A 23,633-nucleotide genomic window follows, 5' to 3' on the forward strand; every position below is an offset into this window, starting at 1 on the left:
TGACTATAAATAGGAACAAGAACTTTAATCTATCGCTATTAAACAGTGCATATCCTGTTAAAATCATAACAAAATTTTTTTGCCAGTATTATCTCTCTGGTAATATTTTAATAAATTCAAAGGTAGATGTCTTTAAGAACATGAACTATTGAAAATAATTTCATTCATAAAAGAACTTAACAAATTCAATAGATAAAACAGGCATTTAAAAACAACTGCTGTAGAAAAAGTAGTCATTGGCATAGATGGAATGACCACCTCAGCTTTCAGTGTTTACTGCACATAATTGTTCTTATTAACTAGAACACCAATAATATTTAAGATTTAGATAACTAAGAAGAAGTGGTTTTCCTTTATGATAAAACATATTAAGCTTTATAGTACAGGCATACCTCAGAGATATTGCAGATTCAGTTCCAGACCACCACAATAAAGCAAATATCACAATAAAGCATCACACAAACTTTTTGGTTTCCAAGTGCAAACAAAAAGTTATGTTTACATTATACTGTAGTTTATTAAGTGTGCAATAGTATTACATCAAAAAAAACCCAATATACATACTTTAATTAAAAAATACTTTATTGCTAAAAAATGCTAACCATCGTCTGAGCCTTCAGCAAGTTGTAATGTTTTTGCTGGTGGATGGTCGCGCCTCGATGGTGATGGCTGCTGACTGATCAGGGTGGTGGTTGATGAAGGTTGGGGTGGCTCTGGCAATTTCTTAAAATAAGACAAGAACGAAGTTTGCCACATCCATTGACTGTTCCTTTCATGAACGATTTCTCTGCAGCCTGCGATGCCATTTGATAGCATTTTACCCACAGTAGAACTTCTTTCTACTCAAACCCTGCCACTGCTTTAGCAACTACTTGTATGTAATATTCTAAATCCTTTGTTGTCAGTTCAACAATCATCACAGCATCTTCACTAGGAGTAGATTCCGTTTCAAGAAACCACTTTCTTTGCCCGTCCATAAGAAACAACTTGTCATCCGTTAAAATTTGATCATGAGATTGCAGCAATTCAGTCACATCTTAAGGCTCCACTTCTAATTCTAGTTCTCTTGCTATTTCCACCACATCTGCAGTTGCTTCCTCCACTGCAGTTTTGAACCCTTCGAAGTCATCCATGAGGGTTAGAATCAACTTCTTCCAAACTCCTGCTAATGTTGAAATTTTGACTTCTTCCCATGAATCATGAATGTTCTTAATGGCATAGAGAATGGTGAATCCTTTCCAGAAGGCTTTCAATTTACTTTGCCCAGATCCATCAGAGGAATCATTATCTATGGCAGCTATAGTCTTACGAGATTTATTTAATAAATAATTAGATTTGAAAGTCGAAATTACTCCTTGATCCATGGGCTACAGAATGGATGAATGGATGTTGTGTTAGCAGGCATGAAAACAACATTTATCTCGTTGTACACCTCCATCAGAGGTCTTGGATGACCAGGTGCATTGACAATGAACAGTACTATTTTGAAACGAGTCTTTTTTTCTGAACAGTAGGTCTCAACAGTGGGCTTAAAATATTCAGTAAAGCAGCTTGTAAACAGATGTGCTGTCATCCAGGCTTTCTTGATCCATTTATAGAGCACAGGTAGAGTAGAATTAGCATAATTCTTAAGGGCCCTAGGATTTTCAAAACGGTAAATGAGCACTGGCTTCAACTTATAGTCCCCAGCTGCATTAGCCCCTAACAAAGGCGTCAGCTTGTCTTTTGAGGCTCTGAAGCCGGGAATTGACTTCTCCTCTCTAGCTATGAAAGTCCTAGATGACATCTTCTTCCAAGATAAAGCTGTTTCGTCTACATTGAAAATCTGTTGCTTAATGTAACCACCGTCATTAATTATCTTAGCTAGATCTTCTAGATAACTTGCTACAGCTTCTACATTAGCACTTGCTGCTTCATCTTGCACTTTTATGTTATGGAGATGGCTTCTTTTCTTAAACCTCATGTACCAACCTCTGCTGGCTTCAAACTTTTTTTCTGAAGTTTTCTCACCTCTCAGCCTTTATAGAACTGAAGAGAGTTAGGGCCTTGCTCTGAATTAGGCTATGGCTTAAGGGAACATGGTGGCTGGTTTGATCTTCTGTTTAGACCACTAAAACTTTCTCCCTATCAGCAATAAGTCTGTTTCTCTTTCTTATCATTTGTGTGTTCACTGGAATAGCACTTTTAATTTCTTTCAAGAACTTTTCCTTTGCATTCACAACTTGGCTAATTGGCACAAGAGGCCTAACTTTTGGAGTATCTTGACTTTCAACATGCCTTCCTCACTAAGCTTAATCATTTCTAGCTTTTGATTTAAATTGAGAAACATGTGACTATTCCTTTCATTTGAACACCTAGAGGCAATTGTAGCATTATTAATTGGCCTAGTTTCAATATTGTTGTGTCTCAGGGAATAGGGAGGCCTGAGGAGAGAGAAAGATGGGGGAATGGCCAGTAGGTAGAGCAGTCAGAACACACACATTTATCAATTAAGTTCACCATCTTATATGGACACGGTCTGTGGCACCACAAAACAATTACCTGTACAACAGTAACATCAAAGATCACTGACCATAGATCACTATAACGAATATAATAACGATGAAAAAATTTGAAATATTGTGAGGAATACCAAAATGTGACACAGAGATATGAAGTGAGCAAATGTTGTTGGAAAAATGGAGCTGATAGATTTGCTTGACCAAGTTTGCCACAAACTTTCAATCTGTAAAAAATGCAATATCTGCAAAGCACAATAAAGTGAAGCACAATAAAATGAGGATGCCTATATGTGCTCTCCTACATAAATTATTGAATGTAAAAGAAATACACAGAGCTATGTTGTAGGGGGACATCTAAAATATAAATTAGACTGGGATAATAGAAGAGAAAGCCACATAAAGAGAATTATTGTGTCTCGTGGATCTTTTTTTTTCTGAAATTGCCAATTTATTATATAAAATATATAAAATGATCACTTGTCTTTTTACATGAGTATAGAGCCCACCAATGAAGGGTTTTCGCATGTTACACATGCACCTCTTTTCATGTGAAGATGCACTCACACAGTATGTAATATAAGAGGTAAACTGTTATCTCCTGTAGTCATCAAATGATACCAGCTATGACATTCAGGAATATTAAGATATCAAGCATTTAAACAGTGCTTAATATTTCTATCCTAGTTCTCCTATGAGGTAAGTCAATATTCTCATCCTAGAAAGATTTAGTAATGTACCTACTTGACCTAATTCACAAAAGGAGGCCATTGCAAAAATGAGCTAAATTTAAAAATCTCCTTGTCACTGTGGTTGTAGCTACATGATAAGAAATTGTCCACAATATAAAAACTGATTCAGTTTACGGTTAAAAAATAAGTAAAACTGATTTTGGTATCACCAATTGACACAGGCAACATCCAGATCCCAGTATGTGGGTTTGTTAGCAGTTACTTTAATATTTATTTAAAGAATGTGTTTCAATTAATGTTAACTGAATATCACAAATAGCTAAGTCACACCTTGAGTAACAATTTTACAATTTGAAAAGAGGCATTATGTAAAGCATGGCTTGATATTTAAATTTGTCACTGGCAATGGAGAAATAAGACATTAATTTACTGCAATAATGAAAATACTTTTGAACTTCTGAGGTTTTATAAATACTGCAATAGAAGCTTAACATAACACTGAATATAAATCTTGCTTCCTACTTTCCCAGAGTCCATAGAATATATCACTATTAGCTATTTCATTATTTTGATAGAATACTTAAATGTTACTCATCTGAATTTGGAGTTCAAATTTAATTGTTAAAAACCTTTACAAGACTTGAACTGCTTTATGTACTTAATTGTATAATAATATAATCTCCAGTCCTGGCACTGGTTTTTTTAAAATAAGTCAATAAATGTCTGTTACATCTTTGTATCCTGAGTGCCTAGTACAATTCTAGCACATCGTTTGTTGGATAAATAATTGTTAGGCAAATTGATGAACACATAATCTACAACTTTATCAGAAAATTAAATTCAAAGGCATAATGTCAAGGTTATATGCAAACTCACGTAATTTCAAATCAAAATTTTACTTAGAAAATCCACTTATGCATGTGTGACGCAGTAGATTTAGGGAAAAGATACATCGTTTCTTTTTAGAAGACATTAGTTTAATGAAACTTTCTGTGGGATTTTACACGGCCTCTTTCTACATCCTATGAAGAAAAAATAGGAGAGATTATATAAGATGTCTAATTAGAGCAGGAGCTAAATAAATTATACAGTTTCTCATTTATAGATAAAAAGGGCCTTTCTTTCAGTGGCCCTTGGAAAAAGTAAATCTGAAATCTTCTCCACGCATAGCTTGCATGTCTAGGTCACTGCGTCTCCGTAACACGAATGCCGAACCAGCCTTATGTGGCCCATTCAACGTATTAGAAACTATGTATAGACTATAATTTCCAGTGGAAGACTAGTTATTTGTTATTATGGTGCCTTAGACAAAATTTCCAGGCATGTGGAGGAAAGTGATTCTTAGGCACTGTTCCCTATGCCATTATGATAAAGGGAAAAAAAATATTCCTTTACTCTCATTTCTCTATACCACTGCATTAAGATAGGTTTTAAAAGAAGTTCTTTGTTCGAATAAAATATTTCCTAGACTGTGCTCCACTGAACGTTGTTAATGAAGATATTCATAAGTATAGTGGGTAAAATGTTTCCTGATCAAATAATGTGTGAGAACCTGTGTGCTGATTAATATATTAAAGGCTTAGTATAATGCAGCAGGTAGAAAAACCTGTTTAATTCTGTTTAATTTAATACTTTCCAAACTTACTTGAGTATAGAACCCCTTTGGCTTAACACATTTATTTCCTGTGTCAGACAATCTTTAGTAAAACATCACTTTGGGAAATACTGGGCATCAATTCAGGAGTTTTAACCCTCCTTAAGTTACTTGCATCCTAAAAGTTGGTCTTGTTTAGTAAATACATATTCATTTTATGGAATGTGTTGTTTGAGCAGAAGAAAGAGATCTCCCATGTTCTCATTGCCTTTTCTGTGTCTGACCACATTATACCTTATTATTCCTTTAGAAAAATAGAAATTGGCACCTGTCTTAGTTCAGGCTGCTATAACGAACATCATAGAATAGGTGGCGTTAAACAACTAGCATTTATTTCTCACAGTTCTGGAGGCTGGGAAGGCCAAGATCAAGGCACTAGCAGATCCAGTGTCTGGTTAGAGCCTGCTCCCTGACTTGTAGATGGACACCTTCTTGCTGTATCCTTATAAGACAGAGAGAGACGGAGAGAGAAAGCAAACTCTCCCCTGCCTCTTCTTGTAAGGGCACTAATTCCATCATGAAGGCTCTACTCTCTTGATCTCATTACCTCTCAAAGGCCCCACCTCCTAATACCATCACATTAAGATATCAACATATGAATTTGGAGGGGACACAAGCATTCAGTCCATAGCAGTGCCTAAATTCTCAAACTCCACCAAATTCACACCTCAATTCTCAGGCTTGACTACCCACCTAGAACCAGAGAAGTGATTACTTCATTAGATTCACACAAATCCCAACTATGAACTAATTCTAGTGTTAACACCTTTGTACATATTATAATTGCTTATTCTGTCAGATTTCAAATCAAAGTCAAAACCATAAAAGCATTAAAAGTGAATACTGAAAAAATCTTAATAATTACTAACAACTGTTTTTTAATAGACGAGTAAACTGAAGTAATTATGTTTGGAACAACTTACAAATTTAACTCAGTATAAATTCATGTAGTTATCATTATTGTTTGTTATTATTTTTACTGTTGCTGTTTTGGTGGTGCTGCTTTTCATAGTTTTACACTATCTGAATTCACTAAAAAAACCCTCTTTAAAGTATATTGGAAAATATTGATCATACTTGTCTAATACTATGAAGAATCTCAACTATAAAATCCTATGGTTCATTTTTCGCAGCTATGTCCTAATTCTCCATCTGAAGATGCACAAGAGAATCTTCGTTTCAATATTTTACTGATTATGTATATAATGTTATATCTACATTCTCATTTCTACTTTCGGAAGGACAACACTATACATATAGACGTCAGGAATGAACTTCAGTGCACTAATGAATAATGCTACCATGAAAATCACTGATGACTGACTAGCTAAAAAGCACTATCAACATCTGATGACATAATAGCTGCCTTTCACCTTCCAGATTAATGACATTCTAATACTGCTCTTTGGATCCATATTAATTTTCATGATATTAGCATTAAAATTATGTATGCTATTTTTGATCATAATAATCTTAATCTGTATATTTTAAGAAGGTAAAAATTCCAAAATTATAAGGTGATATAAATGCAATATTCTATCACTACTGTTAATTAACTTTAAAAATTCCATCATTTAATCTGGCATCAAAATAAAGCAAACAGTAAACCAGAGAAGCTTGTTTAATGAAATGACTTCATCTCTTAGGATTATACTCATTGTTATGTCTTTAATTGTGCAGAGTGGAAGGATCTGTGACACAAACCAAATAATCTTGCATTAGTTGAATAATTTGTAATCACAGCAAAAGCCTGTGATTCATTGGCATATTACATATTTGCATGTTATAATCAACTAAAATCCATGCATGCCCAACTATATAAACTCTGTTTAAAATGAAACTTCTCCAAGAGCTTGGCAGCTGTCCTGTCCTTATATATATAATGTAGAGTGGAATACATGAGGGGATTAAATTAGACATTCATGAAGCATATGCATACCATTTCCATTATCTTTGTTCTAGATCAAATGTTAAGAAATAAAGCCGAATTGGAATATATTTTCTCAATAAGTTCAGATTCACAACCTACGGCATTAAATATTCATAATAACATTTTGGAAATGTTGAAATCATGTAAGGAAATTCCACATAAGTAAAGCCTTATTAGTCAATAGTAAAGGCTGCCTTCCTCTTTTGTTCCTATATTTTTGTGTCTATAACTTGCTTCTAAGCAAGAGATTTGACTTAAGATGCAGCCTAGGGACTTTCAGAACCAGGTCAGCAAACACAAGGGTGATTTTCCTGGGCTCTAAGGAAACAGTGAGCTAATAGGATGCTATTAGCTTTATGCTACTCATAATAACTAGATGTAGACAAGAATAATGCAGTCAAAGTAGTATGGAAGCACAGAGATATTGGTATTACATAAAATAGTGATGATAACCAAAAGATGTAAAACCAGTGACTATGATGAAGTCCAAAAATATAAGAATAGTAGGACAAGTAATACTAAGATTTTCAGTAAATCAAATAGACCAATTAAATATGATTATCATGTGCTGGCCCCGTGGCTTAGCGGTTAAGTGGGCACGCTCTGCTACTGGCGGCCCGGGTTCGGATCCCAGGCGCGCACCAACGCACCGCTTCTCCGGCCATGCTAAGGCCGCGTCCCACGTACAGGAACTAGCAGGATGTGCAACTATGACATACAACTATCTACTGGGGCTTTGGGGAAAAAAAAAAAGAGGCGGAGGATTGGCAATAGATGTGAGCTCAGTGCCGGTCTTCCTCAGCAAAAAGAGGAGGATCAGCCTGGGTGTTAGCTAAGGGCTGATCTTCCTCACACAAAAAAATAAATAAATAAATATGATTATCAAATAGAATTTAAATAAAACAAAATAGACAACTCAAATAAAATTACTAGATGTTGGATAAAACTCATATGTACTGTAGAAATCGGGCCTTATAGACATGAGGGAAATTACATACTGAAACAATTCATTTCACAGAAAATTTTCAGAATAAAATATTCCACATTAGTAATTATTTTTATCCTAAATCAATTTTATATGAGAAAACAACTTTATACTTAGGGAAATTCTTCCTCATAAGAATTCCTAGGAGACACTAATTGGGATGAAGCCCAGATACTTTTTTTTTTTTTTTTAAAGCAGCTCTCTTTATAGTAGAGATGGCCTCCAACAGCTACAGCTGCACTTATACTGGGCAATTTTATCCTCCACCCCTAACCCAGCTAGAGACGTTTGCATCAGTGATGGACAGCTGAACCAGGTGGAACCCATCAAAATCTTTCTATGTAGAATTTAGAACGTTCCCAGTCAGTCTGAGTTGGTCTTTTTAATACAGGAGATCACATTTGGAATTGTGGGAAAGCCATGTGCAAAGTGAATTAAAGAAATATGGTTTGCAAAGAGAGGAATGAAGAAACAACCAGCCAGAAGCAGGAACCAGAGAGAGAGGACGACTCCTGCCAAGTTCATGGAAGAGCTTGCCCAATCCCTTAGTGTCATTATTTCAAGAATTCAATTGACACGCGGTTCTTTGAGTAACCACGAGTCCTTTTGTTTCTCTTAAACTAGCTGAAATCAGTCTATGTTACTTGAAACCAATTGAAATTTGACGGACAGAATAATAAATAAATTTTCTTCAGTTATCCGGACAACTTGCAAAATTAGAACACCTCTTGGGAACTATCCCTGTAAGCATATTTTATTTTAATAATTTTTGAATAAAACTATTCCCCCATACCCTGAGTATTTAAGAGAAAAGCAGAACAACACTTAAGTTGCTTTGAAGATCGAGATAATTTATTTGGTATATACCCATCATTGTACTCTTGCTCTAGGTTAGACTTAAAAGATGCAAACAAAATGGTTTTCAGAGTGTTAAATTTTGATAGATTTGTGTAAGCCCACTGTCTTACTCTGTTAGGCTGCTATAACAAAATACCACAGACTGGGTGGCTTATAAACAACAGAAATTTATTGCTCACAGTTCAGGAGGCTGGGAATCTGAGATCAGGGTGCCAGCATGGTTGGAGGAGGGCCCTCTTCCAGGTCTCAGATTTCTCATTGTATCCTCGTAGAGTGGAAGGGGGTTAGCTAGCTCTCCATTGCCTCTTTTACAAAGGCAATAATCCCATTCATGGGGGCTCTACTCTCATGACCTAAGCACCTACCAAAGGTCCCACCTCCTATTACCATCACTTCAGGCATTAGGATTTCACCATACGAATTTTGGTGGGGACACAAACCTTCAGATCATAGTACCCACCAATCTACAAAATTATAATTCATTCTGCTTTTGATAATGGTTTCCTTCCCTCACCACGAATTTTTGCTTCTTGTCACAATTAGTGTGCATTTCTGTTTTGATTTGGGAAACTAAATTGTTCATCAGTGGAAAAGAATTAAATGTTTTAAAAAACTTCATACATGTACTGCCAAGTAAAGTGCCAGGTGACTTTTGGTAAAACCTCTCAGGTCTCTATTAATAAGAATTTAAACGCTTTATTTAACAAGTGAATATATTTTTCCATCCTTAAGTTTTAACTATAATTTAGTTCAAACACACTGAAGAGAATAAGATAGTGGTCAAAACATAATGACCTTATAAGTTCTATCACATCACTATGTACCTCTTGGGGAAAATAAAAATAAGAACAGAAACCAAGATAAAGAATAATAAATAGCAACATCACACACTGACTCTTTATTTTTATTTTTTTTTTTTGTGAGGAAGATCAGCCCTGAGCTAACATCCGTGCTAATCCTCCTCTTTTTTTTTTTTTTTTTGCTGAGGAAGACCGGCTCTGAGCTAACATCTATTGCCAATCCTCCTCCTTTTTGTCCCCCAAAGCCCCAGTAGGTAGTTGTATGTCGTAGTTGCACATCCTTCTAGTTGCTGTATGTGGGACGCAGCCTCAGCGTGGCCGGAGAAGCGGTACACCGGTGTGCGCACGGGATCCAAACCCGGGCCGCCCGTAGCGGAGCGCGCGCACTCAACCGCTAAGCCACGGGGCCGGCCCTGACTCTTTAATATAGGCCAGGCACCGTGCTAAATATTACATCATTATTTCATTCTAATCCTTATAAAGACCTTGTGCAATAGGTAATATTATACGTAATTTACAGAAGAGGAAATGGACGTACAGAGAGATTAACTAGCTGGCTACACATTAGGCTGTAACAAGTGGAGCCAGATTTTTTAGTTTTAATCTAAATTAGCTGATTTCAAAGTCTCCATGTTAATCATACTGTCTCTAAGAAGACGAATATTTATAGAAATTAGTAATCTGGATTGAACGCAATAGAGAGGGGGCCCCAGAGTTGTGTATATGTTTGTGCAGGTTGCATATCTCACCACTTTTGGAGATATCATTCAAAACTTACCTATATGAATAGTTGAGAGGAACTGAGTCCTGTTTATCAATATAATCTCAGTCCTTGGCATGTAATAGTCTTCGGGTAAAATAAGTTGTATAATTAAAGAAAGTATTCTTAGATCAGCTTTGCATGACACCAAATAAGTAAGAATGACTAAATCTAAAGTTTGAAGTCTCTTTTCACTATTCTATTTTTAGCTAAAAATGTGCAGCCTTTTGGACCCAAAAAACCACCACTTCTAAAGATTTAGATACCTAATTCTGTATCAGTCAGTAACAGATATAGTTAATGTGAATTTATATTTGAGGCATAGAGTGACATGCTAGAGGTGAAGACAAGAAGGTCTTTACACTAGAGAAGCTTACAGTTGTCACACAAACAATAGGTAACACTATAAATATCTAATTTTTAGTGTGTTCAATACACAGTAAGTGCTAATTTGCCTCAGCGTGGGAAGTGGTCACCCTTGTGGGTATTCAGGAAAGGTTTCATGTTGTATGACTTAAGTTGGGCCTTGAAACAAATGATTAGCATTAAGGTAGTTACATGGAGGGCGGGAGGTAGAATATTTCAAGTAATTTGTGCAAAACACTAGAGGCAGAAATGTATGTGAATCCTTTGGGGAGTTAAGAAGAGAGAAATCAGTTCATTTGAGGGAGAAGCGAGGTGGGATATAAGATCACAAAGACAGCAGCGGCTAGGCTCCAGAGGACACAGATTCCAGGCTGAGCAGTTTGAACCATCATTTTCTGCATTAGTGCAAGCACTGAACAGCATAAAAGGAAAAAAAAAAAAAAGAAGAGAGAAAGAGTAAGGCAATGAATAGCAAAAGCCTCAAAAAAACTTCAAACAGGAGAGGAGTCTTGAGCATTCTCTCCCCCTGCTGCCTTTAGTGGAAATAATCAACAGGAATGCTGCATGATTACAGTATATTTTTTTCTCTGTGGGAGAGGGAGATTATGTACTCAGAACCATAAAGCATTTTGCTTGCAAAATTAATTCAAATTGACTTGCATAGGAGCACTGTCACATGAATTGAAAACAGCTGAAGAATGGTTAAAAAAAAAAAAAGATCACAATAAACAGCAAGCAAGCCGCTCAGAAAAATACCCGGTGTTCGGGCCCCGGGGACCTCTGCAAGGCCTAGTTTTATTTAACATCTTCATTAATGAACGGGAAAATGGGAGTAAAAAAATCATTATAACCACATATGCAAACTGGTACAAATATCAGTGAGAGTAGAGAATGTTTTTCAGAAGGAAAAAGATTTTAGGCTCAGCTTTTACATGGACTATATCACTTGGCAGAGAAACATGTAGACAGAAACCTAGAAATCTGTATACACATAATGGGGAAAAGGAAAAGATTAGGAGCCAATATGAAACAGGTGGGAATTATATTGGGAAATTGCTATTTGATGCAAGTGTGTGCACAGGTGTCTTACATCACAGTTGAGGTGACAGTAACTTGTATATGATTCTTTAGAAATAACCTGAAACTCTGTTCACATTTATGCTCCCTGCTTGTTATATAGACTAATGGAAAAAAACATCAAAAAAAAGAGAACAGATTGGAAGAATTAAGTGTTGGGGTAGAAGGCTAGACAGAGTGATGAGTGTGGATAACATTGCTGTACACATTGCAATGTGGAGGCAAAAAATATAGATACGGGTTGAGATGGCGAGAAGAAGGATTTCACAGCACGATCAGGGAGGAACAGATTTAGTCTTGGAGCCATACTTTCCTGAGGAAATAATACTTAAACTGTGGTATGATGGATGAAGCCTTTAGCTAACCAATTGCAGTTAGGTTAAGGAGAAAGGATTAACAAGAGGTTATCACAGATAAAGGTCATTTCCTGGTTCATATTTGTGAGTTTCCTTATAATGTAGGAAAAGTGTTTGGAGAGCCTCTAAGGAAAAAAATACTAGCACTATTTTACAGTGACTTTAAATATATAAACAGAGTGACACCTAACAAACAAACAATCCAGGCAAGTCTCAATCCTGCTTTGCAGGAACACAATGTAACTATCGCTAATTCATTCAATATAACTGCATATATCAAAGACTAAATATAACATTCGTCTCACATGCCGAAGCAGAGCTGGACATTTTAAAGAACTTTCTTCATAATTGCTAAGTTTCCATGTGGGAAATCTAAATGCAAAGTTGTGCTTCTTCTAAACTTCAGTGTATGCTTAATGACTATCTTGAATTCCTTAAATTATTTATCTTAATTACCTTACTGAGATGGGTGTTCTTTTTGTTTTTCTAAAAAATAATGAATACAAAGCTACTTTGGAATAGGATTGTTCTTCATTGTACTGGCATTTGCATTATATAGTATAATATCCATTCCCTTTAGAATTCTTTTCTATCAAACAAAGAGCTTTTCTATATCCACTAATGTGTTCTTTTTTACCCACTTCAGCATTACTTTAATCTTTATTAGCCTCTCAACTCTCAGTGTGGGCCTCAATGCTTGTCATTATCTTTCCTCTCCTTCACTAGAAAGCAAAGCCAAAATCAGGTTCTGGCAAAACTCACCCTGATCATAACCAAAATATAAGAGAGTAGCAGTGTTCAAATATTTCTCCTCATTCTTTGCCTTTAACTGGGGGGAGAGGGAATCACACACAAAATCCCCACATACATTTTTGCCAAAATCTGAGTATCGGAATCGAAAATCCAGTTTAAATCTTTCTTGATTCAAGAGAACACACATAAAACACTAATGATGTGTTCACAGTCCATTTTGAGTAATCTCAACCTGAGTTATTTTCAACTTCAAAAGTAAATACACACGTTCTCCATCTCAAAGAAATCAGAAAATGGAAGAAAGTGACACTAAAACAAGAAAAGCCATAAACTATTCTTTGAAGTGTCTTCTATATAGGATTATTGCTTGTTCTTTCTCCCCCAGGCAGAGAGCAGGTTACTCCACCTCCTTTTTAGTACAAATATTTTTTTTAAGTCAATATTCTAAAATTTCTCTCAAATGAATAAATGGATTATGAATGATCCTAATAGCCCCTAAGATAAGCATAAGAAAAATTTCAAAATAACGTTTATCCTCTTTGACTGGAAGAAGAGATAGCAAAAATAAAAGCAGGGCTTGCAATACAACTCTGAGGTGATGCCCAGGGGAAGGTGGTGGCTCGCCCATTGTGTGCTACAGGAAGTACAGAGAACTCAGCGGGGAAAAGCCAGGTTCCACCAAAGCAAAGGAGGCAGATGTATCTTGTGATCATTTGTAATAACAACGTATGGAAAAAAAGAGCAATGGTGGAATTTCTAAGATGTAAGAGCATAATCTGTTCTAAACAAATACCATAACCATTAATTTTATACTCATAAGTCTTGAAAACGTTTGCTAAAAATTTCCAGGAAACAATTCTGTTTACATCCATGTTTAGACTACATAGATTAATCAATATTAAATGTTCCAGAAGGTGGCTGAAATAACTCTAATGTAATTAGAAGGAAGAAAATACATCTTCAAGGGTATGTACATACAGGCTGGTAGAGCTATAGATATGAGATAGTTCAAGGCAGAAAAGAAAAAAAAGAGAGGAAAGCCTTAAGTGATATAATACGTATTTTATAAAGAGTCTATTGGGTCTACTGTTCTTCAACTAAATAACTTGATCAGAAAATTAGGACAAATATTGCTACGAGGTTTGGTCATCTATTCCAAACACTTTCATAATTTTAATTCAAATGGGATTTATATACCATGTAACTTTTACTTTTAAAGAAAAACACCTAAGTTTTAAAGATTTTGCTTATCTTCTTGTAAAGTCCAGACTTGGAATTTGCTACTACACATTTGTCATTTAATGAGAAAGTAGAGACTTGCAGTAATGGAGTTCTTAAGGTTACGGGACAGTTAATTCCAAAAACTCCAAAATTGGGCATCAAAAAAATAGAGGAATATTCTATAATAAAAATAAATGCACTCTCAAGCCACGAAAAGACATGGAAGAACCTTTAAATGCATGTTGCTAAGTGAAGGGAGCCGATCTGAAAAGGCTAACATTGACTCCAGCTAATGTGTGACATTCTTGAAAATGCAAAATTACGGAGAAAGTGAAAGATCAGTATTTGCCAAGGTTTAGGGAGGAAGGAGGGAGGAAGGGAGCAAGGGATGAATAACTGGAGCATAGGGGATTTTTAGGACAGTGAAACTGTACTGTATGATGCTGTAACGGTAAATACATATCACCACATATTTGTCAAAACCCATAGAATGTATAACAGAAAGAGTGAACTCTAATATAAGCTATGCCCTTTAGTTAATAATAATGTATCAATATTGGCTCATCAACTGTAACAAATGTACCACACTAATGCAATATGCTAATAATAGTGGAAACAAGGTGAGGGGGTATTGATGTGGTGTGTAGGAACTCTCCACACCTTCTGTTCACTTTAAAAAAAATAAAGTCTATTAATTTAAAAAAATTCAGATCGTTATAAAATTTACAAACGATTTAAAATAAAATCTTATGGAAACATAAAAACAATAGAGGGATGACAATAGAGTCCATCATGAAATCAATGAATTCTCAAGCCTCTTTATTATTCCTTAGCCCCATTAAGAATCACTATTACTGTTAAAATTATGTCCTAATGGGTTGAGGCTGAAAAAGTTTGAGAACTTCAATTAAAATAATTAACAAAAGGTGCTCTGGAGGAAAAAAATATTTACTCAAATAAGCAGTGAATTTCTGAATGGAGGATAACTATACATATTTTACATCAATTAAGCCAGAAGGCAGTCTATATTTTGCTTGTTTGTTTTAGTTTCTGTTTACAATTAAAGAGTAGTTCTGGAAATTTTTTTTAAAAAAAGCTTACTTCCCTTTAATTTTATTCAAAGTGAGATTAGAGTATTGGGTCCCACATTTGGGTGTTGAGGTATGAAAACTCTTAAAGTCTACTTACTTCATTGAATAGTCAAATGCCAAAGAGATAGCTGAGTGGTTGTCGCCTTTAACTACAAAAATGTTGCTTTCTGGCTATACTTGAAAGCAGCAATACAGAAGCAGGTTTTTAATCAACCATCATCTTCTCTGTTTCTTTAGTGGTTTAGGGATCACGTGGTGCATTCAAATACGGTATCTTATTTTATCCTAAAAGCAACACTTCAAGATAGATGACATAATAGCCAACCATCCCCGCTTAACAAATAGAAAAGCTGAGATTCACAGAGGTCCCAAAAATAATAGAGTGAATTACAGACATAGGTAGGAGTCAAGTTAATTCATCCTTTTAATTATCTATCTATCTAATTATATATATTAAATACACACAATATAACAAATGCAACTTATATCTGTGAGCACTTATGTGCCATACATTTTTTGAATACTTATGATGATCTAGCAATGAATAGAATGTGACCCACTCTGGCTCATTTAAAACTTTCTTTGAGGGCCGGCCCCGTGGCTTAGTGGTTAAGTGCGCGCGCTGCGCTACTGGGGCCCGGTTGGGATCCCGGGTGCACACCGACGCACCACTTCTCCGGCCATGCTGAGGCCGCGTCCCACATACAGCAACTAGAAGGATGTGCAGCTATGACATACAACTATCTACTGTGGCTTTGGGGGGAAAAATAAATAAATAAAATCTTTAAAACTTTCTTTGAGGTGAATTTCCTCTTCAGCACCAGTTCCTTATATAAACTAGAAGTCTGGGCACCATCCAGAGTCTAGTCATGTCTCTGCAGACCTAACTATTTGGAGGATTTCACCTCTGGTTTAAATAATCAGTGCTCTAGAAGACTTAGGTTTGAAATGGACTCAGTCTCTTGCCGACTGCATAACCTTGGGCAAGTCACTTACCCTTACTGAGCCTCATTTGCCTCAACTATAAAAAGATTACTAAGTATCTCTTTTGCATTGTCATTGTTAGTACTAAACGAATGTATATATATGAAAGAGTAGTTTTTCATAGCAAGACATCAGAAACAGTGATACAACATGCTCTTCCCAGTGTGTCACAAACTACTTGAATGACCTTGAGCAAATGCTGTCACTGCTCTGCCACTTTTGTACATATATAGAAAGAAAAGAAAGAACTGGAAAGCATTTCATCTACCACATTGCTCTAACACCCTGATTACTCATTCTCAAAACGATAACACTACCTCACACTCCCGGATGTCAGGACTTTTGTTTATTTTCTTCACTGCTGTAACCCTGGTACCTAGAAGAGTAACTGACACATGCTAAGTCCCCAATACATATCTGCTGAATAAATGTAGCAAATTTGCATGGAAGCAAACTTTGCTGTAACATAGTACTTCTAGATATACCCAGAATAAAAAAGAGGATAGTTCAAGTTACTACCATAAGGCAGACACACACACACACACACACACACACAGTCTAACTCATACATTGTGGCTGAAGCCACATACATGCTGAAGCCCAAATTCAAATGATATGTCCTAACTAAGATGAAGTACTCAAATAAAAACTAGGAAGAAACCACCTGAGCAAGTAACAATCAGAGAAGTTTTTCAAAAATAAAGTTCCTCCTGAAACAAAAGAAAATCCTGATGCTTGTTAAATATTAATTTATTAATATAACAATATTAAAAACATGACTCCACAATAGTGTTAACATTATAGACTGGCAACTTAAATGAGTGGAGTATCTGGTGGAAATTTAGTCAAACAGGGGAATTTGCTTACTCTCTTAAAAGATCAGCCTTTACTCAGCTTTGGGCTGTTGAGGTCATGGAAGGCTGTTAGCTCCGGCTTTCTGAAACTTCCAGCTAAAGCAAGAAGCTGGAAATTCAGATTTTACATAAAGTCTCCAAATATTTAAGTGCTGACAATGAATTCATATAGATACATTTATATGCAAAAACAGACAAACAAAAACAAAAAACCTGATGGACTGGTGGATCTCTTAGTATTAGGACAATAGAAATGCAATAGAAGGTCAAAGAAAGGATGTTTGCTGAGTACCAACACTGTGCCACACTCTACCATCAGCCCCACTTATTTCATCTTTATACAGAACTATATCTCAGTAATTTATGCCCCATTTTATAAATAAAAAACAAAATGTTATCCTTCCAATAAATATTTATTGTTCTATTATACACCAGGACCCGAGCCAAGTTTTAGAAACACTGTATAGTGGTACATAAGAGATGGTTACAAGAAGTCTAGGAGCTTATAAGCTTAGAAAAAGTATTCTAGGTGCAATGACTGTTTCTAAGAAGTGTATGGAACATGTGCATGACTACAAGGGATGAATAACAGTGTTTCTCCTAAATACTTGCCCAATTCTTAGGTGCAGATTTGGGGTGGTATTCCTTTATTGGACAAAGAAATAAAATAAAACATTCATTCCTAAGGCCTGAAGGTCAGGAAAATGTTCTGAAAAAAGAATATTCTTCTTTAGTTAGTATAATAAAGGCTTTCGGACTGGGAGAGCCCTGAGTCAGATCAAATCAAGACAGCCTTACAAGAGCAGTCTTCCAGGGAGCTAACAGGTCAAATAATGACAATTCTCTGGGATCAAGTCTTTGAAGAATCTCCTACCCCACTCCGCCCCCACCAATGCTTGCCAGACTGCTGGTTTTCACCATGATGGCAGGTTTTTGGTTTTTCAAGGCTAACTCATAGCTGGAAAGGCAGGAAAGGACATAGGGTGCCTCAAAATGCCGTAAACCTTGCCGTTCTAACAAGATTCAGTATTTTTGGATTGCTCCAAGAGTTTAGTTAATTTCCATAGTTCTAGAAAGTTGATTCTGACAATGTTTGCCAGTTTTCTCATGGCTTTTATGGAAGAGAAAATTTTCAGAGGCCATTACTCCACAATTTTTGCTGACATCACTCTGATGATCTATATTTCACCTAGAATTAGATTGCTTATCTAATCATAAATGGCACAGCCTACTAACAATATATTAAAAGTATATATACTTATTATTAGAAATTAATTATATGTTGAATGCTCATTTTCTTTAAAATATAATTTAAAAATTTCCTTCATTTTGCATTTGAGTGACATAACACAAAATATAACACCTGGATTCCGCACACATTCCTCATACGGGGACAAGTGCACATTCGCTAAGTTTCTCTAAGTTAATTTATTTTTCTTCAGTATTAACATCAGGCATTATCAAAAGAGACATCACTCAAAAAATTATAAGAATATTGAAAAAATACTTATTTAAAAAACTGAACAAAACCAACACTATACTAACAATTAGAAAGGAAAAAAAAAGCATGAAGTTGTTAGAACGACTGGAAAGACATCATTCCTGATACCAAGGGATTGTGTTTTTATAAAAGAATCAGTAGTGCTTTATACAGAAATAATGTACAAAATTGAGTAATTTCCCCCAAAATTTCCAGTTGCTGGAGCAACTACATCAGATTTACCCTCACAGATACACTCTGTCAAACCTTTTCTGAATAACTTCTGAATAGAAACAGGAGAAACACAAAAACCAAATTTAAAGAGAATATGACATATTTTCTCAGGCTTTTAAAACATTAATTTCAACTCAACATGTCAGCCATCTTCTCAGACAGGGCAATTTAAAATATTTATGTAATAAATCATTGTTGGTATGGGAAAAAATGCAGAGTGCAAAATATATTCATAAGTTCTCAAAAATGGGTGTTAGCCAGCCATCTACTTGTATAGGGGTGATGACAGATGAAAGAAAGAAAAGAACGTGGGGGTGAGGTAGGAGGAGGAAAAAGAAAGAAATGAGGAAGGAGGAGCATAAGAAAGATAAAAGAGAGACAGACTAAGAGACTATATGCCATATGTTGTCACTGGCTATATCTGAGTGGGACACTTATTTTTCATTTGGCTTGTCTTTACGTTCTAATATCTTAACAGTCTATTAGTATTACTTTATCTATATTATATCTCTAAACGCGACCATAATTTTTAACAACCAAAAAGAAATATCAAGTTAATGAAAAAAGAGAAAGCACATTGAGATTAGGATGTTAGCATATAAATTATTATGAATTAGAACAATTAATACTTGTTTTAATTTCATAAAAATAACTTTCTTAGTAAAGGAAAGATTAACATACTGGATGTACTCATCAATTGGGAAAAAATACAAAGTTTTGGCTATATGGTTGTTATAACCAGATTTATTATAATATTCAATTACTTAATTGAACTGAAATTAACCTTCAAAGTCTGAAATTAACCTTCAAAGTCATATGAAATATTATTAGCGTGCATAATCTTATAAATTAATTACATATATACACTACAGTATAAAGTTTAAGTATGCAAATTTTTTTTCTTAAAATGGAGGATTGAAAATATTGTCTTTGTTACAAGGTGGTTTTATAATGAATTTGGGTAGTTTTAGCTTAAAAATTAGAAAATAGATAATATTAAAGTTATTAAATAATAAAAATCTCTCAAAGTCTAAATTATTTTTAATGCAACAGTCATGCAATACAGTTAATATGTTCTGTGTAATATAATGATTTTAGGTCATAATATTTTACCTATGCTTTCATTGTCCATCTTAACATGGATGTGTTTTTAACTGAGCAAAAGGTAATGGAACACTTTTTTTTTTTTTTTTAATAATTTTATTTATTTATTTTTTCCCCCCAAAGCCCCAGTAGATAGTTGTATGTCATAGCTGCACATCCTTCTAGTTGCTTATGTGGGACGCGGCCTCAGCATGGCCAGAGAAGCGGTGCGTCGGTGCGCGCCTGGGATCCGAACCCGGGCCGCCAGCAGCAGAGCGCATGCACCCAACCTCTAGGCCACAGGGCCTGCCCTAATGGAACACTTTTAAATGCAATCTATGTATTAAGATTGTTAGTATTATAAATACATTAATATGTATATTGTTAAAAAAAGGCTTACCTAATTTTCACCCAAACGACTTTATTTTTAGTGTACACCAGTAAAATAATTTACTAATAAAAACCATTGTTGATTATAAAAATCTTCCAATCAAGCACCTTTTCTGAAAATTTTCAGTGAAGAAAAATTTAAGAATTGAAAAAAAACCTTTGAATGATGACTCACTGGATAATCTGAGAAACTTTTAATCTCAATGGAATTTAAAGGAATTTCTTATAATATTTTCATTCCCTAATGTAGTGAATGAAATACAAAATAAATCAGTCCCAAGTGTTTCAATCAACACTGGTCATTCACATGTTAACTTTTATTTCCTATTCAATATAACCAGGATAATGACAAACCAGCAACAAATCAAATACTCTTTCTTTTTATATATATAAACCAATTCTAAAAGTTTGTGGGTTGCTTCAATCTGAAACTTCCTAAATGCTGAAGGAAATTTCACATTTCTTTATGGAGAAATGCTCAGAGAGGAAAATAATGTATCTGTTATTCAGTCATTGAAACCCCTTCCCTATTTGCCCCCTTCTCCCAGTGAGAGCTAATTTGAGGTCTCCTCGCCCCCCCCACACACACACCCATCCTCTCTTAACAACAAATATGTCCAGTGAATTTTCAATCATATACGACATTTAATGTGATGTCTAGTTAGGTAGCTTAAGTTGGAGGGAAAATTTCATACAGGCTTACCCCATTTTTTGGAAAAGCAATCCATCCCAGGTCCCCCATGACAGTACGTGAATCCAATAAATTCACTGAAAGAGAAAGAACACAAAACTGAGTGGAATATATAAAAATGCATTATTTCATAGTGTCATTAAGAGTGCATATTGCTTACATAACTGAAATTAGAGTAAGCATTCACTAAGATGAATACAAGAGTTATAATTTAAAGAAAACATTATTTAGATGCAAGGGGACACTGATTTTGAATAAACAGTTGGAGAACAATTACAGCAAAAATACATAAACAAATCATTACCCGAAGTGCTTTTTTGTTAAACAAGAATCAAGGAAAAGAATTAATAATAAGGAAAAGAAAAAAATGAAAGGTCCAAAAAACTGTAAGGACCATGCTGCTTTTTTAAAGGCTCTAGGTCTTAGAATTAAGCTGCAGCCATACAGTTGTGGCTAAATGTAGGGTATTTTCTTCTGGAAAGCTGTTATAAAGCAATTAACAAATAATTTACATTAAACAGCAATAAACTATTCCCAAGCTTGTAACATTTTTTTGTGATAGTAACCGAAATCTGTAATCCAAATTGCAAGTTTAATTAAGAAATAAATCTAAACACCCTTAACCAAGCCAAGGAAATTGTAGCAGCTCTCAGAGTTGTTGCTATAGTTGTGTCCACTGCATACCCAAAGATGTCTTCTACCACTTGTATATAACCAGAGCCTAAAATATGATTCTTACAGAACTATCAGCTACAGTTTTGAAAGGCAGATCTCAATTATGGCTGGATATCCTAAAATATTTGGAAACTCCCAGGATGGAAGTCTAAATATGATCATTTTAAAAGGAAGTCATGGAAGAGTATGTACACACACATACCCGCACACACACGGTTTTATATTTCAATAAGTTCACCTACTGTCCCCCTGAAATCAAACTAGGTTAAAGGGTGCTGTGTAGTCAAAATGCTTTAGAAAAGGATCACAAATCAATATCTTTCCAACTTATTATGCCTAACCCAAATGGGTCTATCTGGTCCACTGTGCAGGTGAACCACGTTGAATAAGCATGGCATGTGGACCCAAAAGGGAAACCTTGGGTTATTCCTCGTCAGAGGTAGCGGAGCTTCCTTAAACCACATTCAAGAGTCAATATCTTGAAACACCAGCAATTTTAAAAAGATGATTCTATCTGTAAGTATAAGCCTGGGGTATTACAGCAATAACAGATGATAGGCTGAGAAATACAATACTTTGATAAGAGAATATAAAATAAAATTTTTATGACCAAGGAAATAAGGATCACAGTTGAAATAGAAATTTTCTACACATTATAGAAATTATGTGCATTTAACCCTTATTATCCATCATTTTATTTCATATAACATATGCAAACATACATATCTTATCAACTAAGTTGTCTATAATAATATTAGTGATATAAAGATAAATCAAAAACTTAAAATTTTTAGAAAACACAGGAATATATTCAATACCACATATATATACATATATATGTCTGTTCAACCTGCTTATCTATTTCCTTCATTAAGTTCTCAGTTCTTTAACTATAAAAATGCATGCTTATAGAATGTCTGCATCATCTTTAGCCTACACACATCATATTGGCTTTAGGGAATAATTAAATAAGTAATTTGTGGAATTATTATTTTTTTAGAGGAAATTGACCTAACTGAAAAACTATTGTTTAAAACAGCAAAAACAAAAAAACAAACAAATCAAATCTGTCCCACTACCCACTGACCTTGCAAATCCTCCAGTCACTCCACTAAATCTAATTTTTCAATTATATCCATATTCTCTTCTTTTTACTCTATTGTTGGCTTTTCTGGTTTCCATGGGAATAAGGTTACATTAAACTTAAATGTCCTTGTCCTCATTTTAGTTTTTCTGGGACACTGGGCCTGTGTCTAGACATGACTAAATACCAGGGGAGTGCAGAACCTAAATCGTTATGTTTATTCATCTTGATTCATTTGATTCACCTTTGATATTGAGCAGCAGCATATCTGTGTAGACTAGATAAAGTAGAGCAAATCAGCAAACTCAAGGCCTTCTCCGATGACGGCAGTCAAATTGAACTTAATCCTGTGGTGGCAAACTGATGTGAATAGGAATTCTAGGAATTTATAACTAGCCTGCCGTGAGAAACACAGCATTCCTTGTAGACCTCTTAATAATATGTGGATCTTGAAATATCCATTATTACCAGCAGAATTCCAGAAGTCTTTCTAAAATTTAGCTACCTTCACTTAAAGTAACTTCAGTCTAAATTACTATTTTTACTCTTTTTTGGCTTAAAAATATATATGTATGTGAAAGTAAACAAATGAACTCAAAATACAATTTATTGGGAGTTTTCAATATTGGAATACATTACTAAACACATGAAAATAACCACAATAGGAATGTATATTATCTTTCTTATGATGATCTTATCAAAAAGTTTTCTTCAGATAAATAGATTAGGAGGTTTATAGGAAATACGTGCAAGTCACTTCCCACTACTGTCAAAAACTGCTTTCCTCTTAGAAACAGATTATTTTGCAAAACTCACAATGCAAAGAAGATATTTATATATACCATTACTAAATTGGGAATTGAGAAAAAAAGCAAAATTAGATGTTTTAGGCAATTACTTGCAGATTACTATGTTATAATTTTGTTCATATAATGCAGAGAAAATTGGGATTTGATGTCTCTGGGAAAATAACTAAAATTCTATGTGTAGATAGATAGATATGTGTTTATATATATAATTTATATATAGATATCCATGTCTATCTCTATATAGATCTATATAGATAGAGAAAGAGAGAGCTTTCTTATACCTCAAGTTTTGCACATGCTGCTTTAGC

The 23,633-nt window shown here is 34.9% G+C and overlaps 1 protein-coding gene across 1 annotated transcript in view; it reads right to left on the reverse strand.

The window, feature by feature from the left end:
* The window catches only part of EPHA5 (EPH receptor A5), a 321,239-nt gene that overhangs the window by 273,458 nt on the left and 24,148 nt on the right, over window positions 1–23,633 (reverse strand). The window contains exon 2 of the mRNA XM_058547172.1: window positions 20,770–20,834. Coding sequence (XP_058403155.1) covers window positions 20,770–20,834 — 65 coding nt within the window. The remainder of the gene's footprint in view (window positions 1–20,769; window positions 20,835–23,633) is intronic.

This window comes from Diceros bicornis, chromosome 8 (assembly GCF_020826845.1).
Source record: "Diceros bicornis minor isolate mBicDic1 chromosome 8, mDicBic1.mat.cur, whole genome shotgun sequence".
Classification (NCBI taxonomy): domain Eukaryota; kingdom Metazoa; phylum Chordata; class Mammalia; order Perissodactyla; family Rhinocerotidae; genus Diceros; species Diceros bicornis.